Source organism: Tiliqua scincoides, chromosome 1 (genome assembly GCF_035046505.1).
Source record: "Tiliqua scincoides isolate rTilSci1 chromosome 1, rTilSci1.hap2, whole genome shotgun sequence".
Taxonomy (NCBI): Eukaryota; Metazoa; Chordata; class Lepidosauria; order Squamata; family Scincidae; genus Tiliqua; species Tiliqua scincoides.
In genome coordinates, this window is record NC_089821.1 from 200,922,001 (window position 1) to 200,939,026 (window position 17,026).

At 40.9% G+C, this 17,026-nt stretch overlaps 1 protein-coding gene across 1 annotated transcript in view; it reads right to left on the reverse strand.

Moving 5' to 3' along the window:
• The window catches only part of TBC1D32 (TBC1 domain family member 32), a 103,530-nt gene that overhangs the window by 19,597 nt on the left and 66,907 nt on the right, over positions 1–17,026 (reverse strand). Inside the window, exons 28-29 of the mRNA XM_066611150.1 lie at positions 11,362–11,445; positions 4,325–4,391 (exon numbers count right to left, since the gene is read on the reverse strand). Coding sequence (XP_066467247.1) covers positions 4,325–4,391; positions 11,362–11,445 — 151 coding nt within the window. The remainder of the gene's footprint in view (positions 1–4,324; positions 4,392–11,361; positions 11,446–17,026) is intronic.

Genomic DNA, 17,026 nt, shown 5'->3' on the forward strand with positions numbered 1-17,026 from the left:
GTGGTGGTGGACAGGTCGATGAAAGTGTCCACCCAATGTGCGGCGGCAGTGAAGAAGGCCAATTCTATGCTTGGGATCATTAGGAAGGGTATTGAGAACAAAACGGCTAATATTATAATGCCGTTGTACAAATCTATGGTAAGGCCACACCTGGAGTATTGTGTCCAGTTCTGGTCGCCGCATCTCAAAAAAGACATAGTGGAAATGGAAAAGGTGCAAAAGAGAGCGACTAAGATGATTACGGGGCTGGGGCACTTTCCTTATGAGGAAAGGCTATGGCGTTTGGGCCTCTTCAGCCTACAAAAAAGACGCCTGAGGGGAGACATGATTGAGACATACAAAATTATGCAGGGGATGGACAGAGTGGATAGGGAGATGCTCTTTACACTCTCACATAATACCAGAACCAGGGGACATCCACTAAAATTAAGTGTTGGGCGGGTTAGGACAGACAAAAGAAAATATTTCTTTACTCAGCGTGTGGTCGGTCTGTGGAACGTCTTGCCACAGGATGTGGTGCTGGCGTCTAGCCTAGACAACTTTAAAAGGGGATTGGACAGGTTTCTGGAGGAAAAATCCATTATGGGGTACAAGCCATGATGTGTATGCGCAACCTCCTGATTTTGGAAATGGGTTATGTCGGAATGCCAGATGCAAGGGAGGGCACCAGGATGAGATCTCTTGTTATCTGGTGTGCTCCCTGGGGCATTTGGTGGGCCGCTGTGAGATACAGGAAGCTGGACTAGATGGGCCTATGGCCTGATCCAGTGGGGCTGTTCTTATGTTCTTAAGTTCTTATGTAATGAGAAAATACTAAGTTTCAACATAACTTACAGCCCAATCCTGAGCTGTCCGGGGTGCCCAGGCACGGTGGCACCTAGAAGGACTGCCGCTGGATCTTTCGTCCCCTTCTCCCAGGTAAGGTAAGCAGCCCCTCAATGGTAAAGGCACTCGTGTAGGGCACGCAGCCCTACATGAGTGCCTTGGATCCTGCGGAGCAGAGCTCCGCGGACCCACCTCCCATCCCTCTCCCAGTCCGGCCAATTTCAGGTGGATCCCCATTCATTTCATTATATTTTTCATATATTAGACTTGCTGCTACCATGGTATGTGACTGCATTTAGGGAAATGTTACAGACCTGCACTTTTAACAAGCTACAGTGTATATTCTTTTAGCAATTATAGTAAATGGGACTTACTCCTGGGTAAAGTGTGGGTAGGATTGCAGCCTAGGATTGTTCAAAATTTTCCTGCCTGATGATGTCACTTCCAGTCATGACATCATTTCCAATGGATCCTGACAGATTCTCATTCCGTCCCGGTGCTAAATATGTGAGAACTACTGTGTTAAATGATGCCTAGAGGCCCCAACTATTGCAGAGCATGGCCTCATAGGAACAGCTTGCAGGAAGCAATGGCTCTGTTGCATTCCAAGCCATGTGGCTCATGATCTCAAAGGCCTGGAAGAGCCAGGGTCTTACATTCGAAGACAGAGATAACCTTTCTATCAATCTGTTATGATCATGTAAGTAACCAAAGCCACTGTGCCTAGTGTGAACAAGAAGGGCTCTTTGAGATACACCCTCAGTGAACACTATGGAACTATAGAATTTGCACTCTTGTCTGGGATGGCTTTTGGTGGTTTACTGATTTATGTCCAGTTAGGTAACTGTTTCCTATGGCAGTTTATCTTTAGAACTGATTTTTAAAAGTTTGGTATTAAAATACTTCATGTGCCCCAGGCCTTCAGTGTGGAGCATATAACCAATCTAAAATAAATTACACTCAATAACCCTGAACAACATTATTAATCCCCTTAGTAGCAAAAGAGAATAACAGCAAATTAATAGTTTTGAAGGACAGGATAAATGACTTTTATCAAAATGCTTCTGAAAACAAATATGATGGTAGTTATGCTGAAACAAACATTTTAAATGTATACATACAAATGAAATATATATGCGTCATAAGAAGGCTAGTATAGTTCAGAGAATGAGCCCCCTCGCCCATTTGTTTTAACTTGGAATTCATTGGGTAGCCTTAGGAAAGTGACTCTCTGGACCACTCAGTGTCAACAAGTAGAGAAAGCTGCTTTGTGCACTGTTTGCCTTCCCCAATATCTTGCTGTAGTGCACAGCATGTCAGGCCATTACAGGGGAATGGCAGCCACACAAATGCTTATGACAGCACCAACCAGTGTTCTCTACAATACCCAACACAAGAACATGAACTTGATTAAGCAGAGAGGATGATGGGATGGACAGATATGTGCTGCATAGAAGCTTTCTGTTCCCTATGGGCATGTTGCGTGACTTGTGTGACTTAGTTCAAGTAACATTAAACTTCTTTATATCATTTTACAAACAGAAATTATGTCTTCAACGATGGCCAAGCAGAATACAATAAACCTCCTTACTATTCCATAGGTGAAATACAATTATTCATCATTGTATTAGAAGCAGAGAATCAATGTCAACAGATCTAGCTTGACTCTACTTATATCTTAATACTGCTACAGTGAAGATCCAAAACCTCATTTATAGAGCATATCTGATCAGCCTAGCACAAATGTGAAAGAACAAAACTAAGAGGGAAGACCACTGAATCAATCAGAAGCCTGACACTGCTTATTTTAACAACTCAAAATTGGCACCAAATGTATCTGCATATCAATTTCATTTTCAATTTCTCACTGGAAAATGTTTGAGATGTTACATATGTATTGAAACGCTCCATTTTAATTGAAGGGTAGCCCAATCCTAACGTGCGTTTGGGTCAGCGCAGGCCCCCTCCTAAGGCATGTTTGCACCAACTCAGGAGTTGGTTGGGTTAGCATGGAGGCCCGTGTTTGCTCATAAGGGCCAGATCAAGCCCTAGCCGGAGAAGGCAGGTTTGTGCCAGGCAGCACAGGGGGTGGTGGGAGGGCATTCCAGGGTTGGGGAGGGGTGTCTTTGGGTGAGGGAGGGTGGAACAGGGGCAGGATCAGGCTCAAAGAGGGGTGGAATCAGCAGAGGCAGCATACACCATACTCTAACCTTACATGGGCTGCTTGGATTTGCACCAGCTAAATCGCTGGCACAGATCCAAACAGCCCCATAGGGCAGACTAGGGCTTGATAAGGGGTAAAGGGAAAATATCCCCTTACACCTGGGTGACCTCCAGCAGCCTCCTAATCTGCGCTGGATACAGTGCAGGCCACCGTGACCTAGTTCCACCAACGCAGGTTAGGACTGCGCCGTCAAGGATATTGTACCTAATTTGATACACATAATGTTAAACTATCCGTATATATCTGTTGTCATCTAGACAGTTATATGTGAACAATGATTTGGCAGGGAGACTTGTACACTGTATCCTCAGTTTATAATCTCCACTGGACGTCCAAACTGCTCTATTCAGTTAGGAAAGATTATAAAGTATTTGGCAATTCATCTGGAGTGGCAGGTACTGCAGTAGAGACTAAAGATGAACTCTGTCTCAGATGCAGAAGTTACACATTCATTTTTGACTCATCTCCAAACTTCAATCCCCATATTCAGTCCACCACCAAATCATGTTGCTCTTCTCTCTACAACATCACAAAGTTACAGCCCTTTCTGTCGCCTCAGCAGTTCACATTCTGGACATCACCCACCTTGACTACCACAACTTCCTGCTCTCTGGTCTTCCATTATCTCACCTTTGCCCTCTTACCTCCATCCAGAATTCTCCTGCCAAAAATCATTCACCTCTCTTGTTGCTCTGATCACATCTCATTTCATGTCCTTAAATACCTACATAGGCTTTCTGCCCAGTCACTGATTCTGGTCGTCACCTTCAAAACCTTCCATAGCCTCTCTTTACTGCTCTGCCTTTATCTTTTGATACACTCTTGTCCAGCTCCCTTCTCAAACCCCACCTTTTCTGTGAAGGCTCTGGCTCATAGTCACTTTACCACAACTAAGCCTAAGAACACATACATAAATTAATTGCATATTCTTCCCATTTATCTTATGTGTACACAAGCATGCAATTTAGAGCATAACCCTACACTTGTCTACTTAGAAGTCCCATTTCCTTCAGTGGGGCTTACTCCCAGAAAAGTGTAGATAAGATTGCAGCCTTATAGTCATTATCTTCTACTTAGGGCACAATCCTAACCAGGTCTACTCAGAAGCAAGTCTTATTTTGTTCAATGGGGCTTACTCTCAGGAAAGTGTGCTTAGGATTGCAGCCATAGTTATTTTCCCCAAACATGTATGTTAGATGCAAAAGTTGTATCATGGATTTGATATCACAATCGAACAAATTTTATACCCAAGTGAAATATTTTGAAGCAATGTACCTGATCGTCATTTTAATGCCAAGCTGTTGTACCGATGAAAGATTTTTGACTGTCATGTTTGCATCTGCTAAAATCAAAAGAAAAAAAGCACATGAGAATGTACAAAAGCCTGCATTATAACCATGGTTTCAATTGAGAACAGAAGCTGAATTTTTACACTTATTAATCTCAATGTTGAAGCAGTATTCTGGAATACTTTTCACCATCTCTACAAAAGAAAAAAAGGACTACCACCCTGAATTCAGTGATATAGTAAAAGAAAGAAAGTAAATGCCATTTTCATGGTCACAACAGGCCTACTTATGTTTCTAGACTACACTGAACTAACTGTGGCCTTACTTTTTAATGATCGAATTTTTATGCAGCCTTCCAATTTACAAGCTAGAAATAAAGTGCGGTAAGTTATAGTTTGGCTCTCTCCTTGTAATTTCTTGAAAGTGTAAACAGCACCTTTCTGACATCCCTTTAAAGAACAGCACTACAAACAACTCAGTAGCGACTGCAGCATTTAAAGCATTTTTCTCTCTGCAAGCTCAATCCAATCTAGTTTTTCAGCAGCAATGTAGCCGCAGTGCAGCCCCAAGATTAGGGAACAAACATTTCTTACCTTGAAAAGGCCTCCATGATCCCCCACCCCCTGCACAAACACACAGCAGGATGCAGCATGTGTCCCATTGGCACAGCTGCATCAGCACTGGAAAGTTGGATAGGATTGGGCTGTTTGGAATTTTTCTATTTTTTTCTCTCTAAGGCTGTATCTTATCCTTGAGATAGGTCAACATTCACACCACTGCAGTATCTCTCTATACTGTGTTCAAAGCACAAGGAGGTAAACAATTCTATATGGGAGGGTGTATGAAGGCTGTGATTGTACTAATGCATAAAATGTCCTATGTTTACTCAAGATGCATTATTTAACTTCCCACAAAATTGATGTGAAACCGGTTTTATTAAAATGTCTTGAAATACAAGGGCTTTTAAGACAAAGGCATCAAAGGATCAATTTTCTCAACAAGAAAACCATTTTCCCCCTAACAAAAGGCAGAACATCTCTGAACTGTCAATCAGATAAAAAGGTGAAACAGGTACGGTGGTTAAACAGAATGAATAAAATATGCTATGGCAACAGTTCCCTTGCTGTGAATTTCAGGAAGGGATTTAAGAAGAATAACTAATAACAACTAGGTATTTATATACTGACTTTCTGGTCATCGGATTACTCCTCTGACTTTATTCAAGGCGGTTTACATAGGCAGGCATTTCTAAATCCCTCAAGGGGATTTTTACAATCATAGTAGTTCTCTCGTTCAAGAACCAACAACATTTCAAATGGATCTTCCTGGTTTGGTCTCACTTCTGGCCTCCAGTTCTCCCATGCAGGCTGGTAAGCAGCTCCATCTCTCACATGGAGGGCAGCCAAGACGCTTCTTGCTCACACCAAGAGCAGGTGGAATCACTCAGCTCGGCTTGTCAGCTTCTTCAAGGTCTCACCATTCTCAGACGTTCAGGGAGCTGCTGGTGTCCTCGAACTGGCGACCTTCTGATGTTATCTTCAGGCTAACGGAGGCTCTACCCTCTAGACCAGACCTCCTGCCCCTGTCTACCCTCTAGACCAGACCAGAACAGGTCAGAGTGTCAGCTCATAGTTCAAAGAGAATTAAAAATTACATGTGTTCTATGTAATTCTTTTTTTAAGAAGAAATGAAGCATGAAACTGTATGCATCTGAACTTATATTTAGTTTTGTGATGTGGAAAGTCTCAGGATTCCAGATTTAGTACTGAGAACTTTCACTGAAGAAATATTACAATAACAGACCGTTTAAAAAATCCTTAAGCTTCATTTCCAATTATGAGATACTAGAACTATCTGCGGAATAATAAAGCAATGAAGTTTATGGGAAAATAGTAAAATAAGAGGAAAAAAGAAAAAACAAGAGGCAACAAGAAGAAAAAATGGTGGCTTTAAAAGTAGTAACAATAGTAGAAGTTTCCTCTGTCTAATACTGCACCCTTTAATCAAAGGCCATATCACCTAACATGGCTGTCCCATATCGATCCTGCTGACCTTCCCATCCAAAACATGGGATCCCATACTGAATGGGATCCTAGGCCTAGTGAATTCCCAAAAGACATGAAGTGCCTGCAGCTCAGTGTGATCTCTGCCAAACACAGCTCTTTCCGGCCAAGATCAGACTCTTTCGGAAGCTGGGATCAGGCTGTCCCCTTACAAAATGGCTACAACAGTGTCTGTTGCTCTACCTCCTATAGTTGCTGCTACGTGCAAATCATTGGTAGGACTAATATTGTGTGAGTACTTGAGAACAACAAAGGGAACAAGTACTGATGCCTTCATGTCTCATGTCAATAGGAAAAGAAACAGCTTCTGCTGCTCCAGCCCCCCAATGGTGATGGCTTCCTGCAGTTGAAACAGAGCTGATTAAAAAAAAACAACAGGGAGCATCTTTCAGTGGGTCACAAAAAGCTAGCATTGCCTTTGATCCAAGAGCAGCAGTACTCAAAAGTTGTGCACACCCGGAATGCGGTCCCTGTCTGGACAGTAGTCAAGCGTTCAGCCTGGGCGCTGCACGAAGTCCTCCTCATTTGGAGGACAGGGACACACTGGGCAGCCATGTTGTATGCCCAGCATTCCAGAAGATGGCACAACAGGACGTCCAGGCAGACGCAATTGCAGAGCATCCCTGTCCCCTGATCGAGGGAGACATTGTGTGGCGTCTGAGCAGAACCTAAAGGTCCACTCACCTGGCGGACGGATTCGCGCAAATGCTGGATCTGGCCCCTGGAGCCGTGATTTGCATGAATTTGTCCATGAGGAAACAATTCCCAGATGCCACATCTTGATGCTACTGGAGAGTTGGTTTAAAATCTAGTACTTCAGGTTAATCTGTCTTTTAGTGGTTACAGCTTCATAAAAATTGACACACCCTTGACTGCAAGAATATGCAGACACTGCAGAAACATTCTTCCTCTTTTTCACTATTTTGTAGAACCTTATTGCAACTTTACAAAACATGACTAAAAAAATTTGACATTACAGAACTAAAATAAAAAAAGATATATAATAGTGGCATATAAAAACTGTTGCTAGAACCACATTTTATTTTAAAAGACAAAAACCTTCTAAAGGCTATAATATCTCAAAACAGGAAAACAATGTAATAAAATCCTTTCTCCTAGTATACAAAATTCCAAACTGTGCCAAGTCTGTATATGAAATAAAATGTATTTCTAGATTTGCATAGTTGGACACTAATCAGCAGGCAGATGAACTTATTGTTATGCTGAGGTACCTATGAGCAAGGCTGAAAGAATTTCAGAACCTAAAAGGTCAAATTGAAATAGCACATCATATTTCCAGAGCTTCAGTTTTTACTGCTATTCAAAAAGAATGGCAAGATAATGTGTAAGACCTGTTCCACAACTAATTAGATGAGACATGGGTAAGTAGAACATGATTCACCTTGAAGTAGGCACTACTTATTTCTAATGTGACATTACATTTGCCAGGATTCTAAATACAACCTCTTCAACTTGAATTATTTCACTGTTAACAAATAAGTACTCCTTGGAGTTTTGACCAATTTTTAACAGAGAAAAAAATACACAACATGAGCATAAAATGCAGACTTAGCTTTATAGAGCTCAGTTAACCCCATGTAATCAAGTGGCAAGCATGCAAATAAAAACACTGTGGAAGACAATAAAGAATGTTCTTTTAATAGCTGTCTCCCAAATGGAGCATACAGAACACTCTATAATTATATAATTACTGCTTTGCTCTGCAATAAAATGGGGCAATAAACATAAAATTTTGTCCATTCAGAGGCAATGGCAACCTCACATTTACCGGACAGGTACTTGAGCAAAAGTGCAGCAATATAAAAATGTTAAAAAAAAGTCCCCCCCAGAAACAAGACAATAGCTGCGTTAAAGAAAAGAATATACAAATAGCAATCCTATACTCTTCTCCAATGGCCCATCTAGCCTACTGGGGTCAACTATTAGGGATGGCAAGCTACGGACCCAGATTTCTATTAGCCCAAGCCAGTCCATTTCCCAACCCTACTGTGAACAATCTTTTAAAAAGAAATATAAGAGAACAGATCTTACATAAAACAGCAGATGAGGTGACAAACCTGAGTTTGTACCACTTCAGACGGCAAACGAATGTTCACATGACTGAATGCTCTCCATACCAGAAAAAATTTAACACACTATTTAACACATTCTCAGTACACAGAAAATGAGGATGTCAGACAAAAGGGTTCTAGCTTTGCCTGCTCCATGGCATCTTAATTTTCCAAGAAGGAGCAATCAATCATATGAGCCCCACTCCCTGCACTATGAAGTCTTACGGTCCAGATGCAGGACTGCCATCTCATCTGTTGCTTTGTCAGAAAAAGTCTGGGGCCTGACATACTTTGCTGGAGCTTACCATCATGGCATTTCAATTGCAGAGTGGCTGCTGTGGGAGGAACTTTACCAGTAGCACCATGATCAGCATGTATTGCATAAGCTACTGAGTTTTTGTTAATATCCAATGTTGCTTAATTACTGTTGTGAGTCGCCCTGGGAGATGTGTTTTGTTGAAAGTTGATTTAAATGCAAGGGCAGTGTCATGCCTCCTTCTGTCAAGTCCTGAATGTTAATTGCAGAAATTGCAGAAATGTTAATTGCATGAAACAGAGAGAAGGAGGGAAAAAAGAGAGGTGGAGTCAGTTGGAGAAAAAGAGAGAGAGAAGCTGAAAAGGGAAGAGGAGGAAATAGATAAAGAAGCAAAGTGCTGAGGAAGAATCCCTTAGTGAATTGCAGGCTGGAGACAGCCATTGAGAGAAAGACACACAAAAGAGAGAGAACAACCACTGAGAGCTGGTGTTTGAGATGAATATGATAGAACAGCTCAGGGAGAAAATTTTACTGATTTCTTTCCACTTATCCAATGCAGTATCTACTCACTGTTAAAAGGAATGTGTGAGTTATTTAGTTGTGTTTATTATGTCTGACATTAAATAATAAGCTTAATTGGGTAAGAAGATATGGGAACTTTGTTTAAATACTAATTGCCACTACAGTCAAGGGTAGCTGCTTATCTGCCCCCTTCGTCCTCAGCTTTATTCCAGAACTGTGGGATTCTTAAAGCAGCAAATCACTCTTTTAAACAAACCAAAAACACACAAAAACGTGTACACATACACACACACCCCACCACCATCAGTTGGTGGAGACAGAGAAAGGAACAGAAGAGCATAGACTAATTTTCAATGTCCACAATAACTGTTATTTCTGGTAAAGTAAGTTGAACTCAAAAGCAATTCTCAAAGCCATATACACCTTCATGTTTTATCTGAATGGGTCATATTCATACCATATGTTGGGTCAACACAACCATATGTTATGCCATGAACAGGAGCCGGATTTCTAGGAGTCATCCCACAGACACTGTATGTGTATCTGTCATCCAAAGCAACAAGCAAGCAGGCAACACAGCGTTAACCATTGCTACTGTTTATTACAATTTTAAAAATGCAACTGCACAAATGTCAATATATTAGCTTATTCTTCTTCTTCATCTTTAAAACTATAACCGAAACTAATTTGATTTTTCCAGATTTGCAAATTTTATAATGGATTGAAATCCTGAGGGATTTCACAACAGCTGGATGAATTGTGTTATTCTAATTTCAACTACCCAAGGGTTTAGAAACCTGCTGTAGTTTAAGATAATCAATTTCTCATTTCCAGAAACATGATAACACTGAATATCGATGCATTGTCCTGAAACTACTTTCATATAACACATTGATTCTATTCATTAAAAAGCTAGACTAAACTATTGTTATACTCCCTGCTGATCAGAGACTGAGCCAGGGGACCATCTGTGTGCTGGTTGCCCTAAACCATCTGCTGGCTTATTAAAACTCAAATCTATCCAATATCTTTCCAAATAATTTGGATAATGGGACATCTTAACACAGCTTCTATGTGCCATGGTTCTCTGTGGGTTTATAACACATGCTGTAATGGCTTAGGGCCCAATCCTATCCAACTTTCAGCACCATTGTAGCCACAATGCAGCTCTGAGGTAAGGGAACAAATGTTCCCATACCTTGAGACTTCTTTGCCTGCCCCACCACCATAGGATGCAGCACATGTCCTGTTGGTATGGCTACACTGGCACTGGAAAATTGGATAAGCTTGGGCCCTTAATGCAGTATTTCTCAAACGGTGAGTTGGGACCTTCTAGGTGGGTCGCGAGCCAATTTCAGGTGGTCCCCATTCATTTTAATGTTTTATTTTAAATATATTAGACTTGATGCTACCATGGTATGTGACTGCATTTGGGGAAATGTTACAGAAATGTACTTTTAACAAGCTACTGTGTACATTCTTTTAACAACGATAGTCAATGGGAGTTACTCTTGGATAAGTGTGGGTAGGATTGCAGCCTAGATTGTTAAAAATTTTCTTGCTTGATGATATCACTTCCGGTGGGGTCTGACAGATTCTCAATCTAAAAAGTAAGTCCTTGTGCTAATGTGTGTGAACTACTGGTTAATGTACAATACTTTTAAGGACTTAGAGTGGAGATGTGGGAAGCACCATAACAGAACAGCTAGATGAACAGTCCTTTGTAAATCTAAAATCATATATGGATTTTGCTTTAAATATATTGCTGCACACTGACTCTTTGGACCACAGCAGATTTGCTCTATATATTCCTTCTTTGAATAAACAAGTATGCTATACAAATTCAAATCAGCTACCATCCTACAACTACTATTTATTTATTCCATTTATATCCTGCCCATCTTTTTCAGTCAAAAATCAGAAAGTGATCAACACAACACGTATAACAAACAAATGGGTTCAGGCAGATCAATGTCAGAGGCCTCTGTGTTTTACTTTTCCAGTAAAGCTGCAGACTGGATGCAGTAGATGGTGCCTGGGAGGGCAAACATGAGTGGCAGTTTCCCCCCAGTTCATAAATAACAGGCAGAAAAACAGAGAAAAACATTACCTTCATATTCTGTGTCACTGAAGTAGCATTCCGATGGACTTTCAGACAAATGCAACACAAACGTTTCAATTAATTCTGCCAAATCTGCAAAAGAAGCAAAATGATTAAAGCTAAGGTCCCGTATTACAAAATGCAGAACCACACCACCAAATAAAATTAAAGTGCACGGGCAACTCAAGCAATTTGAACTGTTGCTTGTTTATTCATACTTGCATAGAAAAAACAATTCAAAACATGGCATTCCGTTTTTGTATTCATAACAACATTCTCAACTTAAATTAAATTTTTAATGGCTTATCTGACAATCTATTCAGTGTAAAGTGAAAGGGAATAGTCTGTTTTCCTTAAATCCTCCAAGGATTACTCCAGAATTTGTTAGAGAGTTCCAACATAAAGAAAATTAGCTGTAATTACATTGTGCTCTCTGTCTACATTTAGTTCCTGTTTGCAGAGGAACTAAGGAAGAAAGTTTAGCCTTTACTGTGAAGTAAAGGTCAATGCACTTTAGAGTTTCCTTTGTGCTAAAGAGCTCTGAGACAACTATCTGCCTCGTTTCACATAAGGAGTAATGTTTCTGAGATCTATTCAATCACCCTGGTCACGAGTCCTGCAAGCTTTTCACAGAAGTCATGCACGCCTAAGAGACCTCATTTAAACCAGACTGGATGGAAGTAGTTTCTATGCACACAGAAACTCAGGGCTAAATCAGCACATCTAAACTGCATGTTATGACAAGGAAAAAAGAAGGTCAAAAGCATGATCCTTTAAGTGCAACCCTATTTTACTGTTGTATGAAAAGTTACCTGCTGCAATTTGATGTGATGTAATTATGGTCAAGCAGAATAAGGTAGGAGGGTGATACCTTCTAGTAGTGAATGGGGCCTTTCACCCAAATGGAGACCCACCTGGCTGTGCATATCATGGAAGCAGCTTGTCTTACACACAGACCAAACAAGCAAAAAAACTTATGTGAAAATCAACCTTTGCCACAAAATAACAGCAAGTTTGGTTTGTTTCCAAAAACCAGAAGTGGTTTACCTAGGCTTCTGCAGGTTATTCTGAGGCCCGCAGAGGCCAGTAGAGTGGGTTGCTGGTGCAACCCAGAGAAGGCCTCCCCACTCTCCTGGTAGGTCATTCCTACTTCATGACCCACCATGGAAGACAAGGTGGGTTATGGTGCCGAGAAGATCAGGAACCACTGGTCTAAAGCCCAGGGAAAGGATCTCAACCATAGTTTAGCAAAAAAAAAAAAAAGTGTTTGGAAGGCAGAGTGCTTTCTGGGCCACCAGGTGGAAGCATAGAGGAAAGGAACACACACTTCTTTGTAAACTAGAAGAATAAAGCTGATGGAACCATGAAAGTGATCCATGCCATGTTAGGAGACAAGTGAAGTAGCAAGCTTATTAGTATTGGGGAAGAACTTAACTGGTATTCAGAGCCACTGAATCTGGAGGTAGCATATAGTCATCATGACTAGCAGCCATTAATTGAAGAGTCCACTATCCAAGTTTGATAGACCAGTCCTCCATGTTTTTGTCCAATACTATTTAACGTCATCCAAACTAGTGGTGATCACCACAACTTGCAGTCTGCAATTCCACAAACTAACTAAGTGTTGTTTGAAGCTCTGAGCCTGTCAGTACACATGTCAAGTTGGAATTTTTTACCCAAATGTGCATCACTTTACAGTCATCAATGTAGAACTGCATTTGCCACTTGATTGTTGATGCATCCAACATGGAGAGGATCCTTTAGATATCAAAATCTACTTTGATTTTAGCCACCATGCCACCCTTTGTGTCACCTGAAAATTTGGCTGTCTTGCTGTTTACCTGTAGCTCCATTTATGTACAAGCTTAAAAAGTACCAGACCCAAGACAGATCCTTAAGAGATTACTTTCCTCCACTGTGAATACTGACAATTTATTCCTACTCTATGCTTCCTGTTTATTAGCCAGCTACCAATCCAGTCCCTGCCCTCTTATTCCATTACTGCTAAATTTAAGCAAAAGCCTTTGAAGGCCTTTTGTCAAAAGCTTTTTAAAAGTTTAAGTCTAAATCACCAAGTGTACAAACTGGATTGTCTCTATCCACATGCCTGCTAACATGCTCAAATAACTCCAGAAGGTTAATAAGTTAGGTCTTACCTGTTCTGAAACCATGTTGACTCTTTTTCAACAAGACTCATTAGATTACTTTATTGTCATTGTACTTAAAGCACAATGAAATTCGATGCACCATCGAGAAATGGACATAAAGAAACTACATACAACAATCACTCACATCAGTCACACTCCACACAGTCTCTACCCACACATTTAATACAACATGCAACATATAAAAACAATTCTTCTAGATTCTTCATTCTTCTAGATGTTTCACAACTTTATCTTTAATTATGGCTTCAAATGCCACAAAAGAAGCTGGATGCAGAACTACACAAATACAATCTTTGGCATTGCCAGGTAGGACTAGAAAAGACCACTATCTCAAAAACTGCAGAGCTGCTGCCAGTCAGCAAATTAAACATATTTATGGAGGAAAAAGCAATCATTAGCTACTGCTTCTGATGGCTGTATGCTACCTCCAGGATCAGAGGTAGTATGCCTCTGAATAACAGTTGCAGGGGAACAACACTGGGAGAGGGATATGGCATCATTCCCTGCTTGTGGGCTATCTGGAAACAACAGGTTGGTTGTCATGAGACATAAGATGCTGGAGTAGATAGGTCTTTGGCTCTAATGTTTTTATATAGCCAGATGAACTAATGGTTTGACTCTGGCACACCAGGCAATCCTAGATGTTAGGAACACATGGACCTGAATGGCAAGGTTTCCCTCCTATAGAAAAGGGCAACATGCATGCAACAGGTGGAGTTTATATGTGGTGCTCCTGACTACTAGCATCTGTTTAACCAGGAAAAGGAGCATTCCCAGGAGCAATGTCCAGAGCATTTGTAAGTGCCCAACATACACTGAGAAATGATCACTCCCTTCTAGCGCAAGGAAGGCCACCATCTCTAGATTTCTTATCTAGAAGCCTGACATAAAGAAACTAAGCAAATATACACCCTGGCCTTCAAGTGGAAAGTTAAGTTTCTTTAGCTGAGGAGTCCACTGCGCAAATTTCAGACACAGCATCCTGGACCATCTACCTCTATAAAAGAGGGAGAAGGAAATGCTTCCAATTTACTCAAACCTGTTCACTTAGAGAAGATTCATTCAAACTGTTTAATAATGCAAGGCACGCAAATCTAGTATTCTCGTAAAGATCCAACAAAATATTTTTTATTAAAATCATAACAACAGGCATTAAGGGAGTTGGGCCTCCTCTTCTTGAAAAGTACTCAATAGTAGAAGCTGATAGTTAACCAGCTAATTCCCTCACAAGCTGTCCCTGCACTTTTCTACATATGCAATCTAACAAGATCTATTTATGACGTTGACAGCATATTTACTTGGTTAAAATATTCTACAGTGGCAGCATTTTGCATAACTTTCTTTCATTATAATAATTTTATTTAAAGACTTGCTAACATGCTTTTATCAGTTCTGTTGCTAAACTGCTGAAAGCAAAGAAATATATCAATCTTTAGACTTAACAAAATGTAAATATGAGAATTGTTTTCATTTGTTACTATAGAGCTGCCATGATAAATAATATGAACTTGCATTTGGTAAATTGACACGGTCTATTTAATAGCAGAGTATATGTCCTTTCATCACTTTTAAGTTCACGATCACATCCAGAGTTATTTAATATTTATTTTAAAGCAAATATTTTATTTGCAAGTGCTTACCTATACTTACATTCAACATGCTATACATAATTTACATTATTTAACTGAATGACAGGCTGGCACTCACAAACTCTGATAGTGTTAATGCTAAACCTGAGGTATTCAATCAGTGCATCCCGCCTCCCTAGTGAGAAAGGTGGCCACAGCTGCGCTGCTCAGCTCAGCTGAACATGCTGCCTCCTGACTTGCTGCTTTTCCGAGGCTGAGAACGAGGTGGGTGAGGAGGGTGTAGGAAACATGGTGGGGGGAGGTGGGAGAGAAGGCTGTCTGGGCAGCAGCAGAAGTACTGCAGCTCATCAGCACATGGCTTGCTCCTGGCAGACTTCAAACTGGGAGGCAAGCCTGACCTAAAGAGAGCAGCGAAGCGCTTTCCTCCGCTTGTTCCTGTTGCTATGGAGGTTGCATACCAGTGCACTTTGTACTAAGCATAAAGATAGGAAAGTTGGGGCACAATCCTAACCAGGTCTACTCAGAAGTAGGTCCTATTTTGTTCAATGGGGCTTACTCTCAAGTAAGTATGGTTAGGATTGCAGCCTCAGAGTGCTGGCAGCTGTTTTTTGTTTCTAGTGTATAATTATAACACCTTCATCCCCATTTTGGGGGTAACTGAGGTGAGGTGTTGTAATGGGGAGCCATGGCCAATGGCCACAAGGATCAGGGGAGCCGTGGGCTGGAAAAGTTGGAGAACCACTGCCCTAATATAACACAGTTTGAAAAATATCCTAAATACACTTTAGATTTAGAGTTAGGACAGACAGAAGAAAATATTTCTTTACCCAGCATGTAATTAGTTTGTGGAACTTTGTCACAGGAGGTATTGATGGCATCTTGCCTGGATGCCTTTAAAAGGGGATTGGACAAATTTCTGGAGGAAAAGTTCATCACGGGTTACAAGTCATGGTAGGTATGTGCAAGCTCTTGGTTTTAGCGGAAAGCTTCCCCTGACTGCCAGATGCAGGGGAGGGCACCAGGACGCAGGTCGTGTCTGTTGTCTTGTGTGCTCCCTGGGGCATTTGGTGCACCACTGTGAGATACAGGAAGCTGGACTAGATGGGCCTTTGGTCTGATCCAGCAGGGCTCTTATGTTCTTTAAATATTGCTAGACAGATACCAGGCATAAAAATGCTATTGTACTCCAAATGCAATAAAATCTAATTTAAAAGCAAAAGTAACATCTGAAGCTCAAGGAGTGGATATTTTCCACTATTGTGATGTTAAGGAAGCCGCACAGTTCAGTAGTGCAGTACATACTTTGCATGCAGATTGTCCCAGGTTGAATCCCTGGAATCTCTGGGCAGGACAAAGAAAAATTCCTGCCTGAAACCCTAGAGAGCCACTGATAATACTGAGCTAGATAAACCAGTGGTCCGACTCACTATAAAGAGAGCTTCCTATGTTCCTTCCTATTATTCTCCCAAGAGCTTTCATAAGCCACCCCTAAACATCAGGATGAGCCAGGAGCAGCAGACTACTCAGCTGTCAGACCAAGAGGATGCCTTGCTTTTCAGGGGAAAACTATTTGATGCTACTTGGCTCTGTTTGCTAACACACTCACAGTGTGTGAGGGGTTATTTCTTGCATACAATCACCATGGAACATCTGAACATTCACAACAACAGTGGCATTTGAGGTGCGCGGAATGGACATTTTCTGTTCCCAAGAGATCCCTTTTATCAGTCACCATTCCTTGACAAAAATCTCTTTTGGGGAGAGTATATTGTGTCTCCTGTATAAGCAGAAAGGCATGACAAAAATATATTTCAAATTACTTAGATTATATAGACAGTCCTTATTATACAGTGAACATCTCTGGCTGACTTGCCATTTGTATTTTTTAATAAAGTTTTTGTTTTATTTAATTGAGAA